This window comes from Neoarius graeffei, chromosome 23 (assembly GCF_027579695.1).
Source record: "Neoarius graeffei isolate fNeoGra1 chromosome 23, fNeoGra1.pri, whole genome shotgun sequence".
NCBI classification, from domain to species: Eukaryota; Metazoa; Chordata; class Actinopteri; order Siluriformes; family Ariidae; genus Neoarius; species Neoarius graeffei.
Window position 1 is genome coordinate 16,350,024 of NC_083591.1, and position 27,842 is coordinate 16,377,865.

The 27,842-nt window shown below is 41.9% G+C and overlaps 1 protein-coding gene and 1 long non-coding RNA gene across 3 annotated transcripts in view; one reads left to right on the plus strand and one right to left on the minus strand.

Annotated features, from left to right (window-relative positions):
- Positions 1–22,514, minus strand: kpna4 (karyopherin alpha 4 (importin alpha 3)). Its single transcript, XM_060905849.1, has 17 exons — positions 22,305–22,514; positions 18,703–18,747; positions 15,613–15,702; positions 15,443–15,472; positions 15,064–15,116; positions 12,618–12,713; positions 12,445–12,530; positions 11,545–11,631; positions 7,985–8,154; positions 7,704–7,748; positions 7,452–7,583; positions 5,462–5,590; positions 4,712–4,816; positions 4,415–4,486; positions 3,612–3,774; positions 2,544–2,638; positions 1–2,283 (listed from the first exon to the last, which is right to left on the minus strand). The coding sequence occupies exons 1-17, from the start codon at positions 22,371–22,373 to the stop codon at positions 2,185–2,187; spliced, it is 1,566 nt and encodes a 521-aa protein (XP_060761832.1). The 5' UTR covers positions 22,374–22,514; the 3' UTR covers positions 1–2,184.
- LOC132871580 (uncharacterized) overlaps positions 22,334–27,842 on the plus strand; it is an 11,032-nt gene continuing 5,523 nt past the window's right edge. For both annotated transcript variants that reach the window (XR_009651299.1, XR_009651300.1), the window contains exons 1-3: positions 22,334–22,892; positions 23,008–23,040; positions 23,155–23,256. This is a non-coding gene — a long non-coding RNA (uncharacterized LOC132871580). The remainder of the gene's footprint in view (positions 22,893–23,007; positions 23,041–23,154; positions 23,257–27,842) is intronic.

Consider the following 27,842-nt stretch of genomic DNA (forward strand, 5'->3'; position numbering starts at 1 on the left):
TATGGTTTCAATATTTATTTCAAAGAAACTTAGCCTGTAGTTGTATGGTCAACAGGTTAAGCATATCATCTAATTTTAATGTTTTCCCCACTTCTGAAACCACATCTTTGCTAATGCTGCACATATGAAATCGTATCTTTGAGGAATGCTGCACATATACCCTATGTCCAACAGAAAGTTATGACCACAAAGGGTATTCCATCTCTACAGTGTTGTAAAATTTCAAACACAAAAAAAAAATAAAATAAAAGGGACCTAGAAGGGAATAAAGGACAAATATTGTGTACATGAGAACACCACTGTTTTGTTCATGCATTTTTTTTTCCTTCATTTTACTTGTGCTCTACTAAGAAGGCACTGGACAACAGCCTGCAAGACACCAGAGACTTCAGGGAGCTGGAGCATCACGCTACAAATATAATTTTCTCCGAAAAAGAACACCCCAAAATAAGAGGCAGGTCATTTATTTCAAAATTATTGAAACTATCATGAAGAATTACACCTCTAATGTGACCTAACAGTAATTAGGACTATCTACATATACATATTTAAAAAAAACAAAACAAAAAAAACCCCAAGATCATATTTCTATTATGCATATACTCGTAGTTTGATGGGACAGGCATGTCAAGTCCTAAATGTGCACTCATCACACACCGCCCTCAGCGTGTACACAAAACAGGTTAGACTCCACCAGATCAGGTGAGTACAAGGTTTGGTGGGGAAGAGACCAACATAATACATATTAAAAAAAAAAAAAATTAAAAATTTAAAAAGGGGGAGAAAGTAATTTGCTAACAGAAGTAAAAACCCAGAAAACTACGCTCCATTTCAGTACATGTAAAGATTGAAATTTTCATGAATTGACATCTAATGGCCTTATTTCTCCATTTATTACCACCAAAGATGTGAAGGCTCTACCGAGAACCTACAAGAAAAATAAAAGAACAAATCATGCAGAAGAGTAATACAGGAGTATTGAAAGGTAAGAATGGGTGATTGCAACTTTTTTTTTCCCCAAAAAGGCAAAACTACAGTGGTACTCATATTGAAGGGTTAAACTGCAGTTCTACACAAGCACTGAAAACATATTCAGAAGCTAAAATTAAAAAAAATAAAAAAAAAAAACCACTGGAGACTAAAAGCAAATCTCAAAAGCTACAGAGTGCATCATTTTTAAACGCAACAGCCCTCCATTTCTCCACTTAAGAGCCCAGTCCAGTGTCATTTAAGGAAAAAAAGAAAAAAGGAAAAAAAAAACCTGAAGTCTTATTTTTTTTAAATCATTGCTGTTGCTTGACGATTTCTCTTGAAGCTTTTATTTTCTTCTTTTCTGATCAGCCGCTTCTTCCTTGCTGTTTACTTTATTTGATTTTCCAGACTATGTATTAACGCTCCTTTCTGTATTTCGATGGTGACTCTCCACATGCGTCCACATTCAGCCCTGCCTGACACACTCCAGTCAGTCACACGCGCTTGCTCTCTCTCACACACACACACACACCCATTCATCTGCTGACTTTGCACATGCAGCACTGTCGAGGAATGACGAGCGCTGAAAGTTAAGAGATTTCGGAGGCAAGCTCCGCATCCTCGGCCCCAAGTCCATACATTCATACGCAAAAACGGCTCACTTGCACACACCTCTCACAGCGGGGACCATTGTGGGGAGGGGAGACGCCACCCAGTAATGACACCTCCCACTGCTCAGTTTGTGTGGTTTGTTTTTTGTATATTCTTGTTCAGAAGTTTCGTAGGTTTTCTTGTGTCATTCCCTCCAATTGCCAGGTCGCAACATCTTATTTCTCCCCATGGTTTTTTGCGCTGATTTGCTTTTATTGTCGTTTGGTAGACACGTCCTGATATTTGTGTGACATTTCACGAAATGTTCTCTGAACCCATTCGGTGTAGATGGTTGTGTTTTTGCAACATTTAGTAGCCCACTCATTCCTCACTCGCACCCACTCGCCGTCACAAACTTCATTTGGACTGGATTCACACCAGGATGCCAAACGAAATCCACACAATTTCTCTTGGATTAGATGCAGCCATGGATCCCATGAGCCAAGCACAATGGATCTAATTTCTCACATTCGCGCACTTCTCTCTTTCTCTCCTAATTAATTTTTTGTACATGTTGGAGTGCTGCATCGCAAACAAATCTCCAGATTTCAGGTCACCCTTCTAAAATTGGAATCCCTCTGCTGGCACGTTGGCTGATGAATTAAATCCGTATGTTCCACCTTGGATGGCCTCTGGAACCAGACTCGAGTCCTCATCAATCTGAGAGGAGACATGGAGGACATCAATTACCCAACCTTTAGCTCCTTTAATGAGCGACACTAAAAAGACTTATTTGAGGACTGATTAAGCTCAGATCCCCCTCTTAAACCTAGTCAAGGATATCACAAAATAATCGGCGCTGTGATGAATTTAGTAAATTGGAAATGTGTTAATCGCCCCTAAAACCCCAATGTACATAACACTGAATCCCAAATGCATCAACACTTGTGCCTTTTCAGGTCACTAAATTCAAAACTTACATCGTCAGACGAGAAGAATTGATCAATGATTTCATAAGCCAGTTTGTAGATGTCCTCATTCTCATGATTCTGTAGCTGTTCGATTTTTTCCAACCCTAAGCAAAAGAGCAAGGCTGGAAGATCAACATCTACTCAAAACGTTACAAATACTGCACATATTTCAAATCAAGGCTGAAATAGAAATCAGACAGAGAACTTTTTAAAACCGTGTATAAAATCACGAATGTCAACAAGCACAAAATCATTACCCAAGAGCTACAAATTTAAAACGTTGCTTATATCATGGCTCCAAATTCACAGCACCTGATTCAAGTACTGGCTTATAACTGTTGCTTGAGGTGCACTTGCAGGACAGTAAACAGGCCATTTTGTGCTCAGTAGCAAGTCAACAATTTACAGCACTGTACCATAGCAGGAAATAAGATGTAGGCTTTGTGCATTTTAGTTATGCCGACATGTCATAAGATTTTTCTGAATGGCAACTGTTATACACGTTTATGTAGTGGGACTTCTTTTTCAAGGAGCTGCCTGGTAACATGGTCTCTGCCATTACAAAACAGTCGTGTAAGGAATAAAACATGATGCACGTTATAGGAAAATCAACAACAGGGTACTGTGATGTGGCCTGATACAAAGCTAAGTTACTGACATCACCCTGAAGTTGATTCTTTTTCTGATTACATCACATCATGAAGTGTTTTATCTGCCCTATATGATGGCAATTCAAGAAAAATTTGTTTCTTTGGTAAACAACACTTTAGTTCCCATTACTACTTAGGAGTTGTAGTTAGTTCCTCATAAGAATCTTTTCCTTCTCTTAAGGAAATAAAGCTTCAAATAAATCAATGTTTTTCTTTAAGAAATAAAATCTCAATCTGTTTATTGATTCTTAGATGATATGGAGCATTCAATTGCCTGTCCAAGCTGTCACTAGAAAAGCAATAATGTACTAGAATGAGCACATTATAAATCTTGCAGCCAGAGGAAATTAATCAACATCGAATAAATCAGGTTCAAGGTTTCAACTGTGCCAGACAGGGGACCAATACAAAAATATTCATTCTTCACCTCCACACTCCTCGATCAGGTTGGCGATGGTCTCGGCCTCTTCATCAGCCATTTTTAGAATATTGCTGAGTCCATCCAGAACCACCTGCACCACCTGAGCATCCTTGACTGTCAGCAGGTTGCAGAAGGGTGGAATGACCTGCTGCTGGATCAGGTATGCCACCTAGAGAACAGGATTGACAGTGCATCACTAGAGCTTAAAAAGAAATTACTATTCCTTTTTAATAGTGCCAACACAAAGCATACACAATAGTCAAAAGTTTGTAGACACCTAAACATCACACCCGTATGTGCACGCTGAACATCCCTTTCCAGACCTAGCGCCCCCCTGCTGTTATAATAGCCTTTACTCTTCTGGGAAGGCTTTCCACTAGATTTGAGTGTGGCTGTAGGGATTTGTGCTCTTTAGGAGCCATAACAGGTTAGTAAGCTTGTATACTGATGTTCAGCCAGGAGGTCTGGACGCAGTCAGCATTCCAGTTCATCCTAAAGGTGTTCCATGGAGTTGAGATCAGGGCTCTGTGCAGAACACTCGAGTTCTTCTATTCCAACCTTCACAAACCATGATTTCATGGAGCTCACTTTGTGTACAGGGGCAATGTCATGCTGGAACATGTTTTGGCCCCTTGGTTCCAGTGCAGAGAAATTAATGCTACAGCATTTAAAAAAAAAAACTATACAATTGTGCGCTTCCAAAGTTGTGGCAACAGTTTGGAAAAGAACTACATATGGATACGATAGTCAGATGTCCACATACTTTCAGCTACATAATGCATGTCTGGCATAAACTGGCAATGGCTTACCTGGTCTTTTCTGCCACTGATTGTGAGATTACTGATGGCCCAAGCCGCCTCTTTCTGAGTGCCGAAATCTCCCTGTAAAAGTAAATTACAAATCAGCCTTTTAAAACTCTGGCTATGTAACCAACAATGGCAAAATCAAGTTTGCCTCCACTGGGACAGAATGACTGAGTTGCAATTAACTTTTTTTTTTTGGGGGGGGGATTACTAGGCTATCTAGTTAGCTGTTGTAAAACAAGGAACAGACAGTAAAACACAGCGAGACGCCTAAAATGAAAAGCTGAATAGAGATATAGGCACCTTATCAAGCAGAAGGATGATCATGGGCACGAGGCTGGCATCAATAACTGCCTGGACCTGCTGCTGGTTCCCAGCCGTGATATTGGACAGGAACCACACTGCCTCCTGCAAGAGCCATCAGATTTAGGTTACTGCATTGTAGCCATTTGATGTTTCATAGTGCATAACTGTTCTGTACAAACATTTGAAAGGATAGTGATGGATCAGACTGCAGGAAGCTGTGGGAGGAGCCACAGCCCCTGAGCAAGACAGCGGCACTGAGAGCTGTGAATGGGAGCGGTTTTGAGGCTTTAATCATCGGCTCAATCACAGAACAGCCTCCATTTTGAGTGATGAGCCTCAGATGCACTCCTTTTTCTGCAATGACTCAGTGATCTTAAGCACTCCCATTCCATCAGCTGAACAAAACATACACACCACACACCCACACCCCATTAAAATCCCATCCCACCCTTTAAACACTTCCTAAAACATACCATCCTGTTCTGAACCATAAAACTAACCATAATCATAGTCTAGATCTATATCTAACAGTTGCTCCTTGGCAAAGCTTCATCCAGGGTGTCAACTTCTGCGGCCTGTATTAAAAGCTAAACAAAGTCAAAAATCATGCACACATCACACACAAGTGCCGAGTCTCCATTGTCATCATTTCCAATACTATATCTGCAACAAACAATGATTGAAATGCCTTTATGCACACATGTATTTATGTAATCCAACAACAATAACTGGACTGTGGGTGTGTACCTTGTTGATTTTTTCTTTGGGGTGTGTGAGCAGGGAAGGGAAGTGGCTCAGGGCGTCACAGTTCAGCACCACCTGTGTTTGTTCATCTGTGCCAGTCACAATGTTCCCCACTGCACGCAGCGCCGCAGTCTAAAAAGCAGAAAACCAGCATTATGAAAATATTTAGCCTTGTAAACATTTTAACTTTCCAAACAGCTGGATATTTTCCTGCAAGGCTTGCGCAATCTTAAGATTTCCGGTCCCTGTTCCATTTTCTCGGTAATATTACAAGCGGCATTTTATTTCTGTCTTACAAACCCTTTGAGAGAAAGTACAGGAACAATTATTTTTAGCTGATATAAGTGACGGCAGGAATCCACTTGTTTCCTGAATGATACACAAACTAGGGCTGTGCGATATATCGAATATACTCGATATATCGTGAAAATTCTGTGTGCGATACATAAAATTATTATATCGTAACTATCGAGTATTTTATGGTCATCTTCTGACTTGTGTTTGTTTCGTGTTTGTTTAAAACATTTCCCGGTGGTTTTCTCCCTGTCCCTCAGGCAGTAACATGAGAGGCTGCTTAAGGGTAAAGAAAACAATAACGTCACACACTCGCCAACCAATCCCGGGCGACATCTCGGTGCTGAAAGGAACTTCCGGGAAGATTTTCTAGTTTCGGTTGTGTTGCCAGATTGGGCGGTTTTAAGTGCATTTTGGCGGGTTTTGAACATATTTTGGGCTGGAAAACGTCAGCAGTATCTGGCAACACTGCCGGCAGGAAGATTTCCTAGTTTCGGTTTACAGCGCTGACTCAGTTCGTGCAATCGCTGGTGCTGCATGGGCTACTGTGTAAGCTCTGTCAATTTCAGCGACAAATTAAAAATGGAAGCGGACGAACTGGTTCCTAAAAGAACGAGTAAGGGGTCAGTCATCTGGCATTTTTTGGATATCGCGAGGAGGACGTGGAACAGCGAATGCCAGTTTGTAAAGTGTGGGAAAAAAAAAAAAATTGTCATCACGAAAGGCAGCAGCACTACAAATATATTCCATCACCTGAAAACTCACCCGGTACAGTATGAAGAGTCTCTTAAACTCCGAACTACTTGCCCATGAGCTAAACCCCCCCACAAGCTAAACAAATGACCATAGCGGCCTCGTTCTCCAAAGCCACCCCATATGAGAAAACGAGTCAGAGATGGAGAGGTATAACAGATGCAATCACTAACTTCATTCCCAAAGACATGATCCCAATTAGTATAGTGGAAAAACCAGGCTTCCAAAAATTACTAAACACACTCGATCCCAAACATGAGTTGCCTGTTCGCAGACATTTTACAGAGAAGTCAATACCGGAATTATACACATCTGAGAGGCAGAGCCAGAAAACATTCAGTTCAAAAGTGTGCAAAGAGAAAAATTATGTTTTGCAGAGCTCTCTCTTCTCTCCCTCAATCTCTCTCTCTATTGTGAATGTTCCAGTGGTTCTCAGTAGTCAGGTTAATAGCTTGGAGATATATTTTTTTTTAATAATTTAATGAATGAGCACTTTTCTTATTTAGGCTAAATGTCTTTCTCAGGTGTTGAGCTTGCACTTTATTGGTTTGAGCTCTGAGCTCAAACAATTTCAACTCAATTGTGATTAATCACCAACATGAAAATTTAAAATTTGTTGAAAACCACCTGTAAAGTAAACCAAGAATGTTATTTAATCTGCAGAGATTGTAGTGAAAACAGTAAAGAGTAAAAGTTAGATTTCATGGGGTCCTTTAGAGAAGATTTAAATATATCGAGATATATATCGCATATCGTGAAATGGAGAAAATGTATCGGGATATTCATTTTTTCCCCATATCGCACAGCCCTAACACAAACTATATTTTAATAACCTGTTGCTCATAAACAAGAGATGTATTAAACCCTGTAGTAATGATCAAAAGCAAACTGATGCAGCAACAATCCCTTCTCTATAGATTGTTATTTGAGAGTGCACTGGACTCACCTGAACTTTGACCTCCTGGTGGCTAAGGAGGGGCACCAGGTGAGGAACAATGCCAGAATCAATGACCATCTGGATCTGCTCATTGCCAGCGTCAGTCAGATAAGACAGAGCCCAAACTGTGTCCACCAGGATCTAACCAAATCACAAATACAATACAACTTGCACTCAACATACAGAACCACGCCCAATGTCTAGGATCCATGTTCACACGTAGAGCCATACAAAATGAGAACATCTTGAGACGGAACTTACATTGACATCTGTGTGATGAATTAGGACACACAGGGCAGGCAGGATCTGTGTAAATAAAGAAAACAATGAGTAAACATGCCAATTTAGGTAGCATTAAAAAAAAAAAAAAAAGCATATACGTTAAAGCCTAGACAAATAAACCTCCCCACTGATTGCATTTTATTCAGCAATAAATGATCACAAGAGCCTAATTTTCTTCATTTCTTAAAAACACATGGAATAAAGCAACCAATTGCTCACAAAACATGATGACTGGTGGCCTACAGTCACCCCATACGTACCTCCTGGATGGTCTCCATGGGTGGAGGTGGATCCTTGTGACGGCACAGGTTAACCATGACCCAAGTGACATTGCGCAGGAAGGTGATGGGGATGGAGGGGCTGATAAAGGACAGCAGGGGCTTGACAACACCAAGGCTGATCACATAGTCTCTGCACTGGGGACCATCACCTAGGAGAACATAACACCTCAATCAACTCACCGGTGCTTATCAAATATACCCCTTAGACTTCTTGCAAAAGTTTAAACGCTGTATCTAATCAGCAGGTTTAAGTTTCAGGGTTGGCATGATCATGACTTGATAAGTGCTTAATAGATGCTTCAAAGTATGCTGAAGTGTATAGCAGGTTTACGTAACCTAAGTGCAGTGTTGTAGTCGAGTCACTAAACCTCGAGTCCATGCCCGGCCTCAAGTCCCCAGTGTTCAAGTCCGAGTCATTTAAAATAAATAAATAAATAAATAAGGCAAGTCCACTCCGAGTCGGAATCCAAGTCGATTCTGAGAACAAGCCTCAAACTGCACCATTTGACGGTGGTTGTTTTAGCGCCATTAGTTTGTTCCTGAACATGACGTACGAACAGGTGAATGTGCATTCTCTGTGTCAGGGAGTGTGAAGCATTCTGTCAGAGATGGTTTGGAGACAGATGAAAGTACAGAAGGTGTGTTTATTAATACAAGTGAGGACAGGTAAACAATCCAGAACGGCAGGCAAAAATCGTAAGACAGGCAATAGGTCGAGTGAGGCACAAACAGGCTATCGTAGACTTGGCAGAATCAAAGACAAGAAACAGGGATCAGAAAAACAAAGGATATAAGGCTCGGTGACGTGTCAGCAACGCAACTCAATACTTCGTAAACTAAGTGTTTTTTCACAGTTTTTTAGCACAGTTTATAGGCATGCTGATTGTGCCTTAATCCTGTGCAGGTGCAAGTCATTTACGGCACGTGTCCAAGAGTCTCTCCGATGCACACGTCAAAGCACGCAGGTGTGACACTCTTGCACAAAATTAGTACAAAAATTAATGTAGATATAAAATATCTTGTGCCAAATTATGATGGCATGTTACAAAAGAATAAAGAAAAAAATCCGAAACCTCATCTCCAATTTACAAGTCTGAGTCATCAGTGCTCAAGTCGAGTCACGAGTCCTTAAAATTAGGGCACGAGTCGGACTCGAGTCCAAGTCTTGGACTCTCGTCCTGCAAGCCTGCCTAAGCTAGTGCTAAGGGCTTTCAGTGGCACTATTAGTTATTAGTATGTCAAAGTATTTATTTAAGCTTCTAAATGCTAACACATTACAGACTAACAGTAACAGCTTGTCCAAGTTCTTGCTAGACTATCCTTTCGTACTTCAAATCTCTAACAAGAAGACAGGGTCATCTATATCCCCCGCCCTATATACCAAGTTTCAAGATATTATTTGTCACATTTTTCAAGTTCTGCTGCAGGAAACCAACCCTACCTCTTTACACTGACCTTAGCAGCCCATGACATAAGCCCACCAGACCTTTGGTCCAGGTGAGCTAAAAATTAATCTCACATTTTTTAGTATCAAAAAGCACTACTTTTACTTTTACACATTACTTAATCAACACATATACCAACTTTCAAGACCATACCACTCATAGTTTAAGTTCTGCTCCGGAAACAAAACCTACCCCTAAGACTAACCTGAGAGACCAAGTCTGAAATTCTTTCCATGGAAACATGAAAAATGAAAAGCTCAAATTTCTTAGTATGAAAAGGCACATCTACATCACCTTGTTAGCATGTATACCAAGTTTCAAATCCGTATCGTAAATAGTTTCGGATATATGCTCCAAAAACAAACATTGCTCTTAGAAACCAAGTCAAAATCTATTTTGGATGTAAAAATTTCAAAAATATATTTTTCAAAAATCCAAAATAGCAAAAGGCATCAGTTTACATGTTTGATATGTATACAAAGTTTCATGAAGATATTTTCAGTAGTTTTAAAGACATGGCCTGGAAATGAAAGTGACAGGATGGACAGCCGGACAGAACCCATTTCAGGGCTCGAAATTCGCAGTGGTCCGATCGCCCGAGGAGACTTAATTTGTCATTTGGTGGGTAATTCCTGTCACTAGCCAGCCTGGCTGGCTAGTTGAGGGAAATATATATATATATATATATATATATATATATATATATATATATATATATATATATATATATGAAGCGAAGATTCAGACACCTTGTCAACTAAAGCCGCCACATATTAAGTGTGTGCCGTGTCTGTGTTTATCGGCAGGACGGAAAATACCGAAGAATTCCGAATCATATCGTGTACGAGTCAGGCTGTCGGCTTTTTCACTACTGCGCATGCATATAACGCATCTCGTTGAATATCGCGGTAATCATGTGTAGTATTGGACCAGGTGGGTGGAGCACAGAAGCACTGCAGGCCAGAACTGAGTTCTCAATGAAACATTTATTGCTAGCTTTTCAGCCTTTTATCACTTCCCAGCCACGCGCGTGCGCGCACGCACACACGTTCTGGTTGGGGAAAGCTCCCGTTCTCTGCTCTCCTCTCCTTTTAAAGGGCGCAGTCACTGGGGAAGACACAAACAGGTTAATCCCCATCAGGTGCAATGATTCCACCACTTACCTTCCCTGACTCTGCCCTCCATTCACAGACTGCTGCTTGGCCACTCCCCCGCCGCCACATCACGTTACCAAATTCAATAGATGTGGCCACATTATCGCCCATTTAAACACGTGGGTTTTTGTTGTTGTTTACATCTACATCTGCCAAAGCTACGTTGCAATGTGGAATTTTCTGAAAGGTGTACAGAAACCGCCAGAGACAGGGACAAAGCGACCTCGGTCTGAAGAGGAGAAAAAGGCCGCCGATAAAGCGTACGAGAAGGAGAAACGACAAAGGACTTATAAGCAAACATGGGAGCAGGGTAGACCTTGGCTGCGATACGATTTTTATGGAATAATTTTTTTCAAGTTGATCCCTAGTCAATATGAAGCTCCTAATGCTTTCTCTCTCATAAATGGTTAAATACAGAAAGCATGTTGGACATATTTTGGGTGCTATAGTCATGATAGTAAGTATATTTGCTTTCAATACTCATACACCAAGTTGCCAAGTTTTCCAATACATTATTATTTGTTGATATTATATTATGGTGCTCTGTGTTGTTCTCATTTATGTATTTAACAACAGTATCAAAATACTCGGGTCTTGAAATAAATGCACATTAGTCATGAACAATGGTAACTACTCTCTTTTGCGTTATTTTTGACAGAAGTAAAATTCATACATGAACAAATTTTGGCTAGTTGATTTTCTGTTTGGCTAGTTACTTTGGAAGGTAACTAGTCCGGCTAGCTGGTGAAAGAAAATAATTTAGAGCCCTGCATTTCTATATCTGTAACTAAATGCTATAGCTATAACTAAACGATAAAGCAACAAACCCATATTATACAATTTACTCTCAAAGCATTTTCCCCAATGTTATACAAAACTCCAAGGAAGTTCAAGGAGAGATGGACTGTTCATAGACACAGGTGGTGAACCAATGACTTACCGATGATATTGCCCAAAGCCCAGACAGCTTGCTCACACACATTCTGGTGGGGAGAGTGGAGCAGCCTTAGGAACAGGGGAACTGCATCTGTGTGCAACAGAGAGAGAGAGAGAGAGAACATGACAGCATGACTCAGACATTTCAGTCTCCCAGTGATGACTCATATCAGACCAACACTGGTGAACACAGTCTCTCTAAATTCCCCAAGACTGGCCCACATTGTTTTCTGAATACTAATTCACTGCCTTGATAATTAAATCTGAACTGTAGTTGCTTATCAACCTGACTTTAAAACATGGCATATGGGCCACTTATCCAGTCACCTTTCTGAATTATATTTTTTTGCTCGTCTTCTCCCCAGGTTAGCAAACTGTCCTGTCTCTCCTCAATCAAACACTAGCCTACCAACTGGGGAGGGTGAAGGCCAACATGTGCTTTCTCTAAGATACATGAAGCCAGCCAAACTCATCTTTTCAAGCTGCTGCTCACACTGCTTCAAAAAGTACTATCTACACCCACAAATTTCTAGTGTCAAACTGACAAGGAAGTGGGAGTATGCGATCCTTCCCACGCAGAGTGGCCCCTATGGCATCATCAGGACTCAAACTTGCAATCCCCCCCCCAACTAATTTTCTGTCACACCACTTAGACATACTGCACCAAATAAATAAATAAATAAAAACGCATCTTTCTACACATTCTTGCTAGCTGTAACCTAACTCACTGATTTAGACTTGTACTGCCACACCAGATGCTGCATTATTCACCCTGCACTTATCTGTTAATGTATTGCACAATACAAAATGCCAAATACAGGACGTTAAACACAAACTGCACATCAGTCAGTGTACTTATACAAAATACAATTCAAATGAAATGCACAGTAGATTGACCACTTACTGGACTGCACCACTGCCTGTGTTTGCTCGGAGGTCCCTGAAGCAATGTTAGTCAAAGCCCAGGCTGCCTCGAACTGCAGAGATGGACTTCAGGACAAAAGGGCAAAAGTTCAACTCTCTGACTTTCCAAAATGACAATATATAAAAAAGAGCAAAAGAGCAGTACAGCCTTACTTATCATCTCTATCCAGGCAGTGCACAAGAATAGGCAGAATACCAGACTTTATCAAATCATCTATGGGAGGGTTGCGGTCACTCGATAGCAGTTTCCTAGGGAGGAAACAAAGTATTGTGAAACTGCAAAGACAAGTTAGCAGACACTTTAAGCATGTACCCTACACTGAGGCTTACTCAATGCAGCACCAAAAAAAAAAAAGCAAGATAATACCAATACAAACCAGATTAGGGGGTCTGTGCTTCAAGCTGTATTACAATGCTGCCTACTTCATCAGGAGTTGACAAATTGTATCTGGGCTATCAGGGTTTTTTTTTTTTTTCAGTTGCCGTACACAGTCAAGCAAGTGCATTAGACTGCTTCACCAACTTTTGTTTTAAACTTAATCAAAACGAATAGGCAAACTTCCCATTTGATATGCTGTCCCAGTCAAGCGTTTGGACAAATTTCTTTTGTTAATTTAAAAAAAAAACAACACACACTTCATGTCTTAAAGTAACAGTCATTTCTCTTTACTCTGTCGAGCAGTTCTTGACATACGGATTACTTCAGTTGTGTAATAGAGCCATTTCCTGTATTTTTATTTACTATTTGATCTCAAAACGCATTAAGGCAGCAAGAAACTAGTCCACTAACTTTTGACAAGGCACACCTGTTAACTGTAAAGCATTCTAGGTAACTACGTCATGAAGCTTAAGATAATGGCAATAGTGTGCAAAACTCAAGTTAAACTTTAGCTTGAAGACTTCGAAGAAAAAAAAAAGTTTTAAAACATGTGTTTACCACGTAACTCCATGTTATTCTTCATTTGCATGTGATGTCATAGCTATTATGCATGAGGCTTTGAACCGGAAGTCAGCCATGTTAGAGGATAGATACAAACTCACAAGGCGCACATATACGATAGAAGATATGCTCGAGAGGTTGTTACACTTGAGAATTCCTTTGGTTTCTTCGCTATGCCAACTCTGTGCTGTAATTGGATGCGGGCACAACTCTATTCAAGACAAGAGGACTTGCAAGTTCTTTAGAATTATAAATAATCAAGGAGAAACAAGAACAAGAGTTGTCCATGGAGCATAGACGTCAATGGCTGTCCAACATAAACCAAGCTGACCTAAGCAACGAGAAAACAAAAACCACACGAATCTGCAGTGAACATTTTATCAATGGTAAATGCTACGAACTAGTTATTAATGAAAGACTGCAATATACAAGAAATATCGGATCGTTTAATAGCCTGGTCAGGCAGAAACTCGCCGCTGTCAAACGTGACAAAGCCGTGATCATTGAGTGCATGATCTTACAATCAAAGGCTCACACGATTATTGCATTTTAAAAAGAGCTATATATAATTTTTGCTGCTGCTTTTATTTTGCTTTTTCTTTCCATTAGGGAAATCAGCTGATCGCTACAATTTTACGGATCCAGACTGGGCTCCAACACAAAATATGGCCCACAACAAAATCAAAGATGGTACTAAAGCAGTAGCTCGAAATGCTAGGCTTACAGAGCACAGAAAGAAACGCAAAATTATTGAAGAATCTTCCCAAACGATCACACAGTCAATCAAACAAGATTCATGTCAATCCACTACCTCAGATCCTGCAGCCTCCTCGCCTGGTGATTACTCTTTTATAACAATGCTATATAGTGTTAAGTACCTATCTTTTGAAGCAGTCAAAATTGTTTTTAAAACAGATTTGAGAACTGACAAGCTTCTCAATGTAACTCTTGGAAGGGCCATCCAGCGAGCTAAAACATGTTATCGCTTGGAACACTTTACAGACATTATACTGTTTGATTGTATATCCTCCAACATGGTGGCGGTCAGTGACGCAAGCAGTTTGTCACGTGGTTGCAAATGAAGAATTTCCTAACTTTGATGTTTTCAGTATGGTTCGACAAGGTAGACAACAGTCGAAATACAGAAAAGTCCATGAATGAGTAGGTATCCAAACCTGACTGGTACTGTAGATTTGTTTGTTTAAAACGATAAGATACCCATGCTACTCTTTTCTGAATCCTGCCACCTGCTGCACTACACACATGCACAAGGACAGTGTGGACAAGAGTAAATACAATTTTTCTGGACAAATTAATTAGCTTGAATGGATGTTTGATGATCTTTCTAGATATAGGAATATTAAAAGATATGGACAGTTTAGTGGGAAAAAATGCTAGTCAGACTAAGAACACAATAAAAGAACATTTATAATGCATAGCTGAATTTAGACTGAAGTTAAATTATGATAGCTGCCACGTTTTAGCCTAGTTAATTCAAACCCAGGTGAGCATAACACTGGACTCGGCAGCATAATATAGGCTATTCGGAGTCTAAATACATGCGCACACAGCAATATCTGGGGAGGACCTGACATTCCAAAGGCTGCTTTGAGCATCAACAAACAAATAGTTCTCAGGTGCCTCATCAGATCATCTCACCTGGCAGCTTGCACTGCACTCAGCTGAATGCCCTGGTTGTCACTGGTGGCGTTCTGGAATAGACATTAAGAGAAGAGACAGGTCCAAATAAATAAATAAATAAATAAATCCATCTATCTCCCCTGCAAGTGTCACATTAAGGGACGCTGAAAGACTGCATCACCAGTACACATGTACCACTTAATAATTAGCAGTCTGGACTATTGCATTTGCATACTATAGTAGCGCTGTAGCTAATTATCTTTACGTATGCACTGCAAGATGATGGTGTTATGTTCAAACAAACAGACAGACATTCACTTCAATATGTTGGGTAAAAGTAGAAAAAAAGACTAGATATTTTCTGTGTACCATTTCATCCTAATACACAAGTACTTACTTGGACGATTGCCTCCAAAGAAGTATTTTGCTGCAAGAAATCGGGGAAAAGAAAAAAAAAAAAAAAAGGATAAGCCACCATCCTCTGAACTGTGCTTACTTTGATTTGAAAAATTAAAACAGTCAGTCAGTACATAATGCAACAAAGAGAAGCATTTAAACAGCTTTTACCGTCCTGAAATCACCATCGACATCGGAGTCATCGCAGATGTCCTCAGGCGGCACGTTCCTCCTCTTCAAAAGGTGCTCATCCCTCTTATTCTACAATAAGACAAAGTGCACACCATCAGATATGCTCAGTGGTATTTTCCTTGATCTAAACCTAAAAAAAGTGTTAGTTCAGCATGTGCTATCATATTTTCAGTCTTCCAAAGTTTTCAGGATATCTGGCTCTGCATTTTAATAACACTACACTGTTAAAAAGATTACTCAGACAGAAAGACGGTTGTTTTTCGTTTTTTAAATTCAGAAGTAGGACAAAGCCTCTGCACAGAAGGATGCATGCAATGCTCCTTCAAACATGTCCTCAAAACAGATCTTTAAAAATCACGATCTGTCCTTGTGCCGCCTTCCATGATAAACAATACAATGGCAGCACAAAACACTGCTGAACTAGGCAGCTTCTTCCCGGTGCAACAAAGTGGGAGTGCAGATATTTAAACTGTCCCCAGCAGCGGGACATGTGCACGAGTACCGAATATTGCCCTTTACATCAAAATGATGCTCTGATTGCTCACAAGGTCTCCATCCATTTTCTAGAACAGAAGTACCAGGCAAGCTGCAAGGCAAATCGCAGATGTGTGTTATTACAGCTATTGTAATGCTATTTCTATAGTAACAAATTACAGTGGGACTTATACAGTGGATGCTCGATATAAGTTGATTTAAAAAAAAAAAAAAAAAAAAAAAGTGTGTAATTGTTGAGATGGTGAAGCTTTAAGATGATGTTTATTCAAAGTTTATGAAGAGAGCCTTCAGCATCACTGCTTTGTAGATCTTCAGGATGGAAGGCTTCACAATTTCATGGTCACATGACCATCCACATTTTTCTGCTCATTAACTTGGGGGGGGGGGAGAGAGAAAGGGGGAAAAGAAGCTGAGGAAACAACTGTTTGTAGTGATCGCAAGAACTAGTTTCCACATAATTAAATGCAACCATAAATTGATAAAAAGGATGCCTCTCTTTAATAAAAAAAAGAAGTGTGCACTAAGAGCACAATATCCCCCGCTGGCAACTATATCTATGCTACAAGTGCTTAAAGGTCATAGGCAACGGTTTTCAATTTATACACATTTGAAACTTTATATGCTAAAAAACCCTCTAATTTTCTTCTGGTCCCAAGAAGTATTGTTAAAAAGTAATGATTAAAATAAGTAAGTGCGGATCACGGCGAATTTCTGTTCAGCGATTTTCGTGACCACTCGGCGCGTGACGTCATTCAAGACAAACAAACCGCCTGAGTTGAGTCCGCTTCTGTTTACTTGCATTGCCGTTCGGCTTGAGTGCAGACGTGCGTTCGGGAATTTCCAAAGAAAAACCATGCCTTATTGTTGTGCAGTGAACTTTAACAACGGGACTGGTTCAGGAAGAAGTTTTTACCTTTTTCTGAGAGAGAAGAGACAGAGTGCATTGGCTTTTTCCGGAAGAGGAGAAGAGGCGGAGCGAGAGGGCTGGCTTTTTCTGAGAAAGGAGAAGAGGCAGAGCGAGTGGATTGTGCACGTGAAGCCAGAGGGTCGTTTTTTTTCCGGAAGAGGAGACAAGACGGAGGGAGTGGATTGTGCATGTGAAGCCAGAGGGTTGGCTTTTTCCGAAAGAGGAGAAGAAGCAGAGAGAGTGGATTGTGCGTGTGAAACAAAAACCAAGCAGTCAAAGAAGAAACGGACCAGCAACGCTTGAGCAAAAAGGAGAAGATTGGAGGTAAACATATTTACTTTTGCTTGCAACTGACAAGTCAAGAATCCTGAGGGATTCTGTACAATCATTGTGGAAATGAGACAAAGGGATATTTCCTCGCTTAGAGTAGGCTATAAATAGTAAAATGCCGCAGATGGCAGGCTAATGTGGCCTACCGGCGCACTGTCAAGTAATCGTTACCTATATCCACTAGGGAGGGTGGTTTAATTATTCTTCAAAAGGGCTCTTATTTAGTATTACGACAAAAGTAGGAATTTATCATAACTACCAGGATAAATCGTTTGGGCGCGAGTCTTGTTGAGGTCCGGGGTCACCGCGATCAGAGTCGGCCGAGTCGCTGTCCGATTCCAAGGCCACACAGTCAAACCAGTGAGCCACATTCACTGATTGCTTCGCAACGGCCATAGGTTCATACATATATGGTTTCACCTCTCGATATTCAATTTGGAGAGTTCCTACTTCAAAATCGCTATTGCTTTCAGACATTTTACACAACCTCTCATGACCAAAGTCCGTACGTGTGTGCTCGGTTCTCAGGTAAACACAGAACTGCTCCCAGTCTGTTTGCCTTGAATGACGTTACGACGACGGTCCCCTGGCGGTAAAAGTGCGCATAAGTAAGATGTAAACAAACCTTCGGAAATTGTGCAGAACAGGATATTTTAACCGTTTTATTCCATTTTAGGGTGTACATGAGACACCAGGAAGATTGAATTCACTTTTTGGGTCGTTCTCCTAGACAATAAAGTTGATATTCTAAGTTTCACCTCCGACCCTTGCCTATGACCTTTAATACACCCTTGTGAAATTGTCGAAGTACAAGTTTAGTAATCAAGGGCCATAACGCTGGTGAAATGTGACCGAATTGAATGAAATTGCAGTATGCGTATTACCGACACAGAACAAAGAATCCTGTCAAGTTTTGTGAAATTCCTCCAAAAATTGAGAGAGGAGTTGATTTCAGAAGGAGAGCACCCTTCCCGGGACGGACATCACCACGACATAATCCCCCTTCGGGCCTTTTGGCCAGCGTGGGATGATAAAACTGACAAACTGCTGTGGGGTAAGAGTAACGACACACTTTGGGACATGTTACTGGAGAAAAGACGATGACGACGACAAAAAAAAAAAAAAAACATCCCAGGGTTGCATCCCACCACCCTGTTGTTGATTATTTTCCTACAACAGCAGGAAGCACCTGCTGTGCTTTATTCCTTACATAGCTTCTTACTGCCTTGTGTCAGCTATTGGTATTAATTAAATCCATCCAGTAGCAAAGAAATAACGAACGAAAGAAAAAAAAACAAACAGCACATTCAAATGAGTCTTTCGTGACTCAGGATTACCTTTCTCAGTTCGACGACCACCTCTGTACGCTGCCTTCTCATTGTCTGTGAAAGAGAGACAGTGATCAATTTCAGAGATTTTAAAAAATGATTCAATATAAAAATATCTCCAAATGTTTGGCAAACAAATATTTCAGCAAGCTTATGCCTTTTAAAATTTTTTTAAAACTGCAACGGTCCCACATACTTGGCCAAAGCAGGCCAGGCACATCATCTGCACCAATAGACAGCGACCATTTTAAACTGAAATAACAGCAAGGTATGAAGTATATGAAAACCATCAAGTGTGCAGTCACAAACGTCTGCAAAGACATTTGTAGCACATTCTGGTGCTGGAAACCCTGATTTTTGCCCTCGCAGCATGCTGCACAATGTGTGCACTGAAGATCGTTTTAAGCCAAGACTTGGCTTTGAATAAGCCTAAAAAGACAGATGGTAGATCTGTGCAATGGATTTATTAACAGAGGACACATGGCCCTTATTCTTTCATCTGCAGCTAAAATATCTCCTCCGATAAAACAACCTGCGTAATAAGGCTTATTTCAAGACATGGCGTTCATCTTGGTAGCCTTTAGAGATGTAAGGTATGGCTGAGACCCATATTTCACTAACTAGCTTGCAATTAGTAAAAAGAAAAAGAAAGCACAACTTTATTCATCACACACTTGTGAAATTCCTCTCTGCATTTAACCCATCTGAAGCAGTGAACACACACATGCACGTGAGCAATGAGCACACACACATACCCAGAGCAGTGGGCAGCCAAACAAACAACTGATGTACTGTTCTTGTGTATTTTCTCAGCCAATGTTTAAAAATGAACATTCTGAACTTTAGACTGATTTCCCCCAATAGATAAGGCTACTAGATACTTTACGGCATGTTCATGAAGATGACAGGAACAGGCAGCACCTGTGCTTGTGCCACAATAAGACAAGCTGTGAACATCCATTTCTTGTGTGTGAGCACACTGTCAGGGGTCTCAGAAATGTCAGCCTGATCTCAGTCATCACTTGAGGGACAGCACCATATACAAATGTAACGGGATCAAAGCAAGGTGTCGCCATAATCATGTGTCTGGGCTGAAAAAGAAGAGTGTCTTCCATTCACAAAACACACTTAACTACTAGTTTATACTTGGAAACACGAGTAACCAAGTGGTTTACCAAGTGAATTGACAACTGCAGGTTTCACTGCCACTCCATGCAGATTGTTAAGCAGCAGTTAGCACCTATTTGGTGACAAAATAGGCGTCAAGTAATGAAGAAAGTGCACAGCAACATGTCTGAAGACCTTTTTTGCATGGCTGAAAATAAAAAGGCTGAAAATGGGGACATTGTGGCCTAGTTTGTTTGCTTCATTTAAGCTCAAAAATGTGTTCTTGGATAAGCAAGATCAGAAATCTTGTTCAAGTCCCTCCAAAATTGACACCCACTTTTGAAACAGGAAATCAGGGATATCGTGTTGGTGTGGGAACGATTTACCAATAGTTTGATACACATCAGTGTAGAATCAAAACAAAATGGACAGGCGCCTAGTGAACGAGCTAAATACTAAAAATGATCTCACCATCACTTTCACCCATGCCTGTTGAGAATAAAGGTTGTAGGTGACAAGACGTGATGTGTTTTGAAGTTATACCATACATGCATGAGCCAAGATGGATTAGCAGAGGTGCTCATGTGGACGGAGAGCTGCAGGATCATCCCACAGAGTGGGGAAAGTTAGGCGTATAATAGGTAGTTTTAGCTAAAGACTGAATCTCATTCTCAAATCAGTCCGAGAGCGCCGGACATTCCAGCGTTCCTACGATTTGTCCCACATTATCAAAAACTGCCCTACTGTAAAATATTAGCGCAAACACTTCCTGCTACTTTATAAATAGGCCCAGATCAGAAAATACCTCTTCCTCCATCAAAATACATAAAGCATTCGTTTTGCAAGCCCATAAACTTAAGTGTGTATGCAAAGAAATCCAATAAATGGGACAATTTGTCAGAACCCCGGTACTGAAATTCATAAACATGCTCGTCACACAAGCCCAAGTTCCACCCTATTTGAAACAAATAAGCTGCATTCATTTTTCATCTGACCAAGGGACACCGATGTACATACAAGCTGGAAGTGTAGAGCAATAGCCAACACCATTAGTAGTAATAATCATGGGGGCGGGACATGAATGTTCTAGATAGGATTTAACTGGATGAACACAAGCCTAGTACAGGATGAGTCACCTCAGAAAAAAAGAAGTTTTTTCTGTAAGTGACACGTTATAAAATGAAATGCATTACAAAAAAATAGTGTTTTGTTTCTATAAACACCTTACACACACGGGGACATCCTCCCCCAGATAGCTAGATAAATAAATAAAAATAGAAAAGGGGAAAAAAAAAAGACAAGTCGTCTTAGGATTTTTTTTTGACATGTAGTGGATATTAACCAGCCCTGGGTCTTAGATCACTGCCAGAAACAGAGTCGCATTGATGTCATCTCTTCATCCAGGACACATTAATATTAGCGAAATAACGCTACAATTCAAACACCGACGGTAGAACCATCTAGAAAGAATGAGCGTTATCGAAGGCTAAAATAGTGCGCATGTTTTAGTTTTTACCCTTTTGCGCATTTTGTCCAGTACAACGTTTTTAAACGCGAGCAAAGATGGCTAGTTATCCAAATACAATGCTATTACCAATGCGATAGCTAGCTAACCAACTGCTAACAAGCTAGCTAACCAGGTTAGCGAGTCACTCGGGTATGGAAGGCGCCAACATGCCGATATAGTTAGTTAGTTTGTTTATTTATAAAGGAGACAGAATGTTGTAGCGTCAAAACATTTAATTTCGTTCATTTGAGACCAACTACGAGGAGTTGTGGTTCTAGCTAGTTTGTGAGCTAGCACATATGTTTTACATAATCTTAGCTGAGGCGTCACTGTGCTACATTGCTAGCCTGGGCCATTCAGCTAGCTAGCTGCTCTAGGCCCATTGGAACATTTCACAGAAATTCTCATTAGAGAACCTGAAATTCTCAGCGTCTCATCTCATAACGGAAACCTTATACATTTCCATTCAATATTGCTTCAAGAAGAAGACGCACCTTTGGGTATTTTCTTTCTGTGAATAATGACTCAGGAGTTAAAATACACCACCAGCCAACGTTGGGAGCTAGCATGCTAAATCTAGCTAAATCAGAAGAAAATATTAAACCAAGTCCAAACCCGCACTCTGCACTACCATACTATTGAGTACGCCACAATACAGCACGAGCTACACAGTAGTTAACCATGTGTGTACTTCTTTTACATACTATTTAGTGTGTTAGTGCGCTGATTTGGACCTGCAGCTCGCGCCGGGGCGTAGAGGGAAGGGAAGGGCAACTTGCTGACTAGCACAAATGTTTCACGTGAATCATTCGGTTTCTGACTTGATTACGTTTTATAATATTTTCGGACAGAAACACGTCACTGTAAAAACGAGCACAAATTCCGAGGTGACATTCTGTAAACGCGAAAATCCCCTATAATTGTGAACGACGTCACAGCGGAACCCGTAATCACAGAACAGCGCCGGAAAAAAAAAACCCGAGCTCCGTCTCCTTACCTCCAAATCTCGACCTTTATTTTTGAAATTTTTCAGCCGCTGGTTGTCCAGTTTCTCGTTATCATTCATGTTTTCGAATGTATAGGAATCGATTCAGAAGAAAAAAATCGAATTCTTTTCGACTATCCTTCTCACAGAACCCGTTCACTTCGGCTCAGCTAAGCACCGGACTATTTTTTTTTCCTGCTAGCAAGTAATAGCCTCGCGTTGCATGACGGGAATGCCGGTGGAATGGGTGCAGTCAAGCCTTTGGGCTGTGTTCCAAATTCTATCGGATAATTAAACTACTACATAGGGCGCACAAGGCATTCATACATACCCTAGGTAGTGAACATAACCAGGGAGTCAGGAGTCATTTGGAGTTCGGCCTTTATCTATAGGGGGAAGCCCCAAAGGCGAAAACAGGAGGCCCTCACAGGGTCATGAATAAATTTATAGAAACTTCACGAAGAATACTGAATCTCTGAAGAGCATTTTAATCACAAATTCACTTCTTTTTAGTTTATTTAGCATCATAAACTGATTTCATTATGAATTTTTTATTTGCACAAGAAAAACTCTAAGAACCAGAATAATGTAACAGCTCAGGTAATGTGAAACTCCTTAAAAACACCATATTTATAGACTCAACTTTGTTTCATCAGCTTTTTAAATTGTTAAATATAACACTTTCTTATGTCCATTTTTATTATTTACTCTACAGTCTGCAGATAAGGGTCTGTCTATGGTTGAGGAGGTAAATATCTCAGCTTTGTAACATTTAAAAGCAATAAAGCACTTCTTTTCTATTTTTCAACTTTTTATCTATCTATCTATCTATCTATCTATCTATCTATCTATCTATCTACAGTGGCATGCAAAAGTTTGGGCACCCTTGCTGAAAATGTCTGTTACTGTGAATAGTTAGCCCTAAAGTGAGCAGAAGATGAACTGATCACCAAAAGGCATAAAGGTAAAAATGACACGTTTCTTTAATATTTTCCGCAATATTACATTTTTATTTCCATCATTTACAGGCGTAAAATACCAAAAAATGAAAAGCACCTGAAGCAAAAGTTTGGGCGCCTGACATGGTCAGTACTTAGTAACACCCCCTTTGGCAAGTGTCACAGCTTGTAAACACTTTTTGTAGCTGGCTAATAATGTTTCAGTTCTTACCTGGGGGATTTTTGCGTATTCGTCCTTGCAAAAGGCTTCCAGTTCTACAAGTTTCTTGGGCTGTCTTGCATGCACTGCTCTTTTGAGATCTATCCACAGATTTTCAATGATGTTTAGGTCAGGGGACTGTGAGGGCCAGGGCAAAACCTTCAGCTTGTGCCTCTGGAGGTATTCCATTGTAGATTTTGAGGTGTGTTTTGGATCATCGTCTTACTGTAGAACCCATCCTCTTTTTAACTTCAACTTTTTTACAGATGGTGTGATGTTTGTGTAGTAAGTTCGCTATGTGTGGGTGGAGCACAGAGGACGGCAGGACAGAGATCAAGGTAATCAGAAGGCTTTATTGCCATACTTTCCAGTCTGACAATTTCAAACGTAAATTCGAGACACACACACACTGTCGTCTTGTCTCGGGAAGCTCCCCTCTGCTGTCCCTCTGCCTCCTTAAATAGGGCGCGGTCACTGGGAAGACACACAAACACAGGTTAATTGCCGTCAGGTGTAGTGATTCTGCCACTCACCTTCCCTGACTCCGCCCTCCTGGCACAGACCGGCGCTTGACCACGCCCCCGCTGCCACATACCCCCACCGCCCGACTCAGGCCAGGCGGCTGTCCGGCCTGCAGCCGACTCCCCCCCCCCCCCCCCCCCCCCCCCCCCGACAGGAGAGGAAGTCCGCCACAACCATCTGCGCCCCCGGCCTGTGGACCACCTTGAAATTGAAGGGTTGGAGTGCCAGATACCAACGGGTGATCCGCGCGTTGGCATCTTTCATGCGGTGGAGCCACTGGAGGGGCGCATGGTCCGAACAGAGGGTGAAAGGGCACCCCAGCAGGTAGTAACGGAGGGCGAGGACCGCCCACTTGATCGCTAGACATTCTTTTTCGATTGTGCTGTAGCGCCCCTCACGCACCGACAGCTTCCTGCTAATGTACAGGATGGGGTGGTCCTCCCCCTCCACCTCCTGGGACAACACCGCCCCCAGCCCTCTGTCCGACGCGTCAGTCTGCAACACAAGGGAGGGAAAAGTCAGGGGAGTGTAATAGTGGCCCCCCACACAGTGCAGCCTTTACCTCAGAGAAAGCCCGCTGGCACTGCTCCGTCCACTGGACCGGATCTGGTGCCCCCTTTTTAGTGAGATCAGTCAGCGGGCTGGTGACGTCTGAATAATTAGGTATAAACCTACGATAGTAGCCAGCCAGCCCCAGGAACTGTCTCACCCCCTTTTTGGTCTTTGGCCTCGGGCAGGCCGCAATTGCTGCTGTCTTGTTAATTTGGGGACGCACCTGCCCGTTGCCCAAGTGGAAGCCCAGATACCGTACTTCCACCCGCCCAATCGCACACTTCTTCGGGTTGGCAGTGAGACCCGCTCGCCTCAGCGACCTAAGGACGGCCCTCAGGTGTTGTAAGTGCCGCTGCCAGTCGTTACTATAAATGATTATATCATCAAGGTATGCGGCCGCATAGGTGGCGTGGGGGCGGAGGACCCTGTCCATCAGCCGCTGAAACGTAGCAGGCGCCCCAAACAGCCCAAAAGGAAGTGTGACGAATTGGTGCAAGCCGAACGGTGTGGAAAAGGCCGTTTTTTTCCCGGGATAATGGAGTCAAGAGGATCTGCCAATATCCCTTCGTCAAATCCAGTGTCGAATAAAAGCGAGCCGTGCCTAGTCGATCGAGCAGCTCGTCAATACGAGGCATTGGGTACGCGTCAAATTTAGACACCACGTTGACTTTTCTATAGTCCACACAGAACCGGACCGACCCGTCGGCCTTGGGTACCAAGACCACCGGGCTGCTCCAGTCACTGTGGGACTCCTCGACGATGCCCATTTCGAGCATGGTCTGAAGTTCTTCCCGAACCACTTTTTTTTTGTGTTCGGGTAGCACGGGCGATTGCTCTAAGACAACGAGGGAAATGAAGCCTCCTCTAAAAATGACGAACATCGAATCATAGAAATATATGTGCTCAACCCAACTACAGTGCGAAATCATTCCATTATAACTTTCCCCAGTTCGCCTAATGTGTGCATGAGTTTTTCCCCCTTGTGACAGTGCGATGCAGCGCAGCCTCAGTGCACTTCAATGGCATTGGGAGCTCTGCGCTTTTCAATCTCAAAATGCAAGACGGTTATTGGACAAATACTGCGAAAATGCCCGCCCACGGAGTCTCACGGACTCCCAGCCTCAGTGGACTTCAACGGCATTTGGGAGCTCTGTGCTTTTCAATCTCAAAATGCAAGACTATTATTGGACAAATACTGCGAAAATGCCCGCCTACGGACTCCGAGCCTCACATGGGAGGGACATGGCAAAGCTTTCCGCGAGGAGACTGGTGATTGGTGAAAGCGGCTGGATATTTTCTTTGATTGACAGCTCGTTTCAACTATAGACAGGCAGCGGTGAATTTCAGTCCCATGCGGATTCGCAAGTGCTGTGGTGTATTGTAAGATCAGCTTAGATTTCGATTTCATTCATTACATACAGTTTCTACCAGCTTTTTTAGTTTGTATATATTTTCATTGTAAATAAAGTGTAAATATAGTGTTGTCAAGTTTGCTGTCTTAGTTCCAGAAATTTCGTATATTTGAGTGACTGAACTTGAACTTGAGGGGGCTAGTCAGCTAGCAAGAAAGCTGCTCACGGATGCCAAGCATTGCTGATTTAATTTTGGCGAAGCCATTTGCCAGTCTTCCTTTCGAAGAAAAAAATAAAATTAACCAACGCCTCAAATTGACTTGGTGAAAAAGGTAGGGAATAATACCTTTCAGCTCTCCTGGTACGAGAAAGTGAATTGGCTAACAGCAAGTGACCCACATCAACAACAGTAAATAGGCTACTTTAGTAATATGTCATGGATGGACCAAAAATATGGAATCTATTTAAAATGTTTATGCTGAGTATATTATATTGGAATATATATTTTTCTGGATATGAATTAAACACAGCTACAATTTTGAAAACATTTTTAAACAAAAACACAGCCGAGAAAATTTCACACTACAGACCTGGATTAAAAGTGAAGGGTTATCAAAATTGTCAGTAAAACATTTCTCAGTCAAAATAAGTAAAATATAGGGAAAGTGTCATTGAATACTGAGGTTCCTGACAAAGAGCTGCTTTCAATAATGATCACTTTTTAAACAACATGCCACAATTTTAAAATATAAAATGTTAAAATATACCCCCCCCAACACCACCATCATGTATATTGGACAGTAGGCTAATGGGCCAAAAGAACCTGTTATTTCACAGTTTGTGACCCTGCCAACAATCAGCCAGATCAGAGGCAAGAGTATGGGCAAAATTGATGTGTTTTTTCTTTTAAAATCTGGAAATATCATAACCGACCAGCCTCCCCTGTTTGAAAGACTACCAGCCGCCACTGTCGGGTAGCCTGTAAGGGCGGCTACGCACTACCACCCCCGGGGGCGTCTCTATGTGGTGCTCTATGAGGTTAGTGTGGTGCTCTATGAGGTTGAGCGACCGGGCAGGGGCGAGAACACATCCGAAAACTCAGTCTGCAACTGGGCGACCTCCGTGAGTTGGGTCGGGGAGAGGTGGTCTCCACAGGGGACCGGAGAGGTACGTGATGCCAATGTCCCTTTTTGAACCTCCGGCCCCAGCTCCGCCTTCTCCGGAACTACCAACGCCACGGGGACCTCCTCGTTCCAGAGTTTAAGCAGATTGAGGTGGTAAATCTGTAGCACCCCACCCCTGTCCATTCGCCTCACCTCATAGTCGACGTCCCCGACTTGCCGTGTGACCTCAAAGGGTCCTTGCCACTTGGCGATCAATTTGGAGCTCGACGTGGGCAACAGTACGAGTACCTTATCTCCCGGAGTGAACTCTCTAAGGCGCATACCCTTGTTGTACAGGCGGGCTTGCCGTTCCTGGGCCTGCCGCAAATTCTCCTGAGTTAGGTGGGTGAGCGTGTGGAGTTTTGCACGCAGGTCCATAACATACTGAATTTCGTTTTTGCTTTGTGAAGGTCCCTCCTCCCAATTTTCCCGCAGCACATCTAGGATGCCGCGCGGCTTACGCCCATATAATAATTCGAACGGGGAGAACCCCGTGGAGGCTTGGGGGACCTCTCGCACTGAGAACAGCAAGGGCTCGAGCCACTTATCCCAATTACGTGCGTCCTCACTTACGAACTTTTTTTAATAATATTTTTGAGGGTGCGGTTGAACCGTTCTACTAAACCGTCCGTTTGTGGGTGATACACACTGGTGCGGATCGGCTTAATCCCCAATAACCCATTCAGTTCGCGCAGTGTCCGTGACATAAATGTAGTGCCTTGATCAGTCAGAATCTCTTTCGGGATTCCAACTCGGGAGATGACGCGGAAGAGTGCCTCCGCAATACTGCGTGCTGAGATATT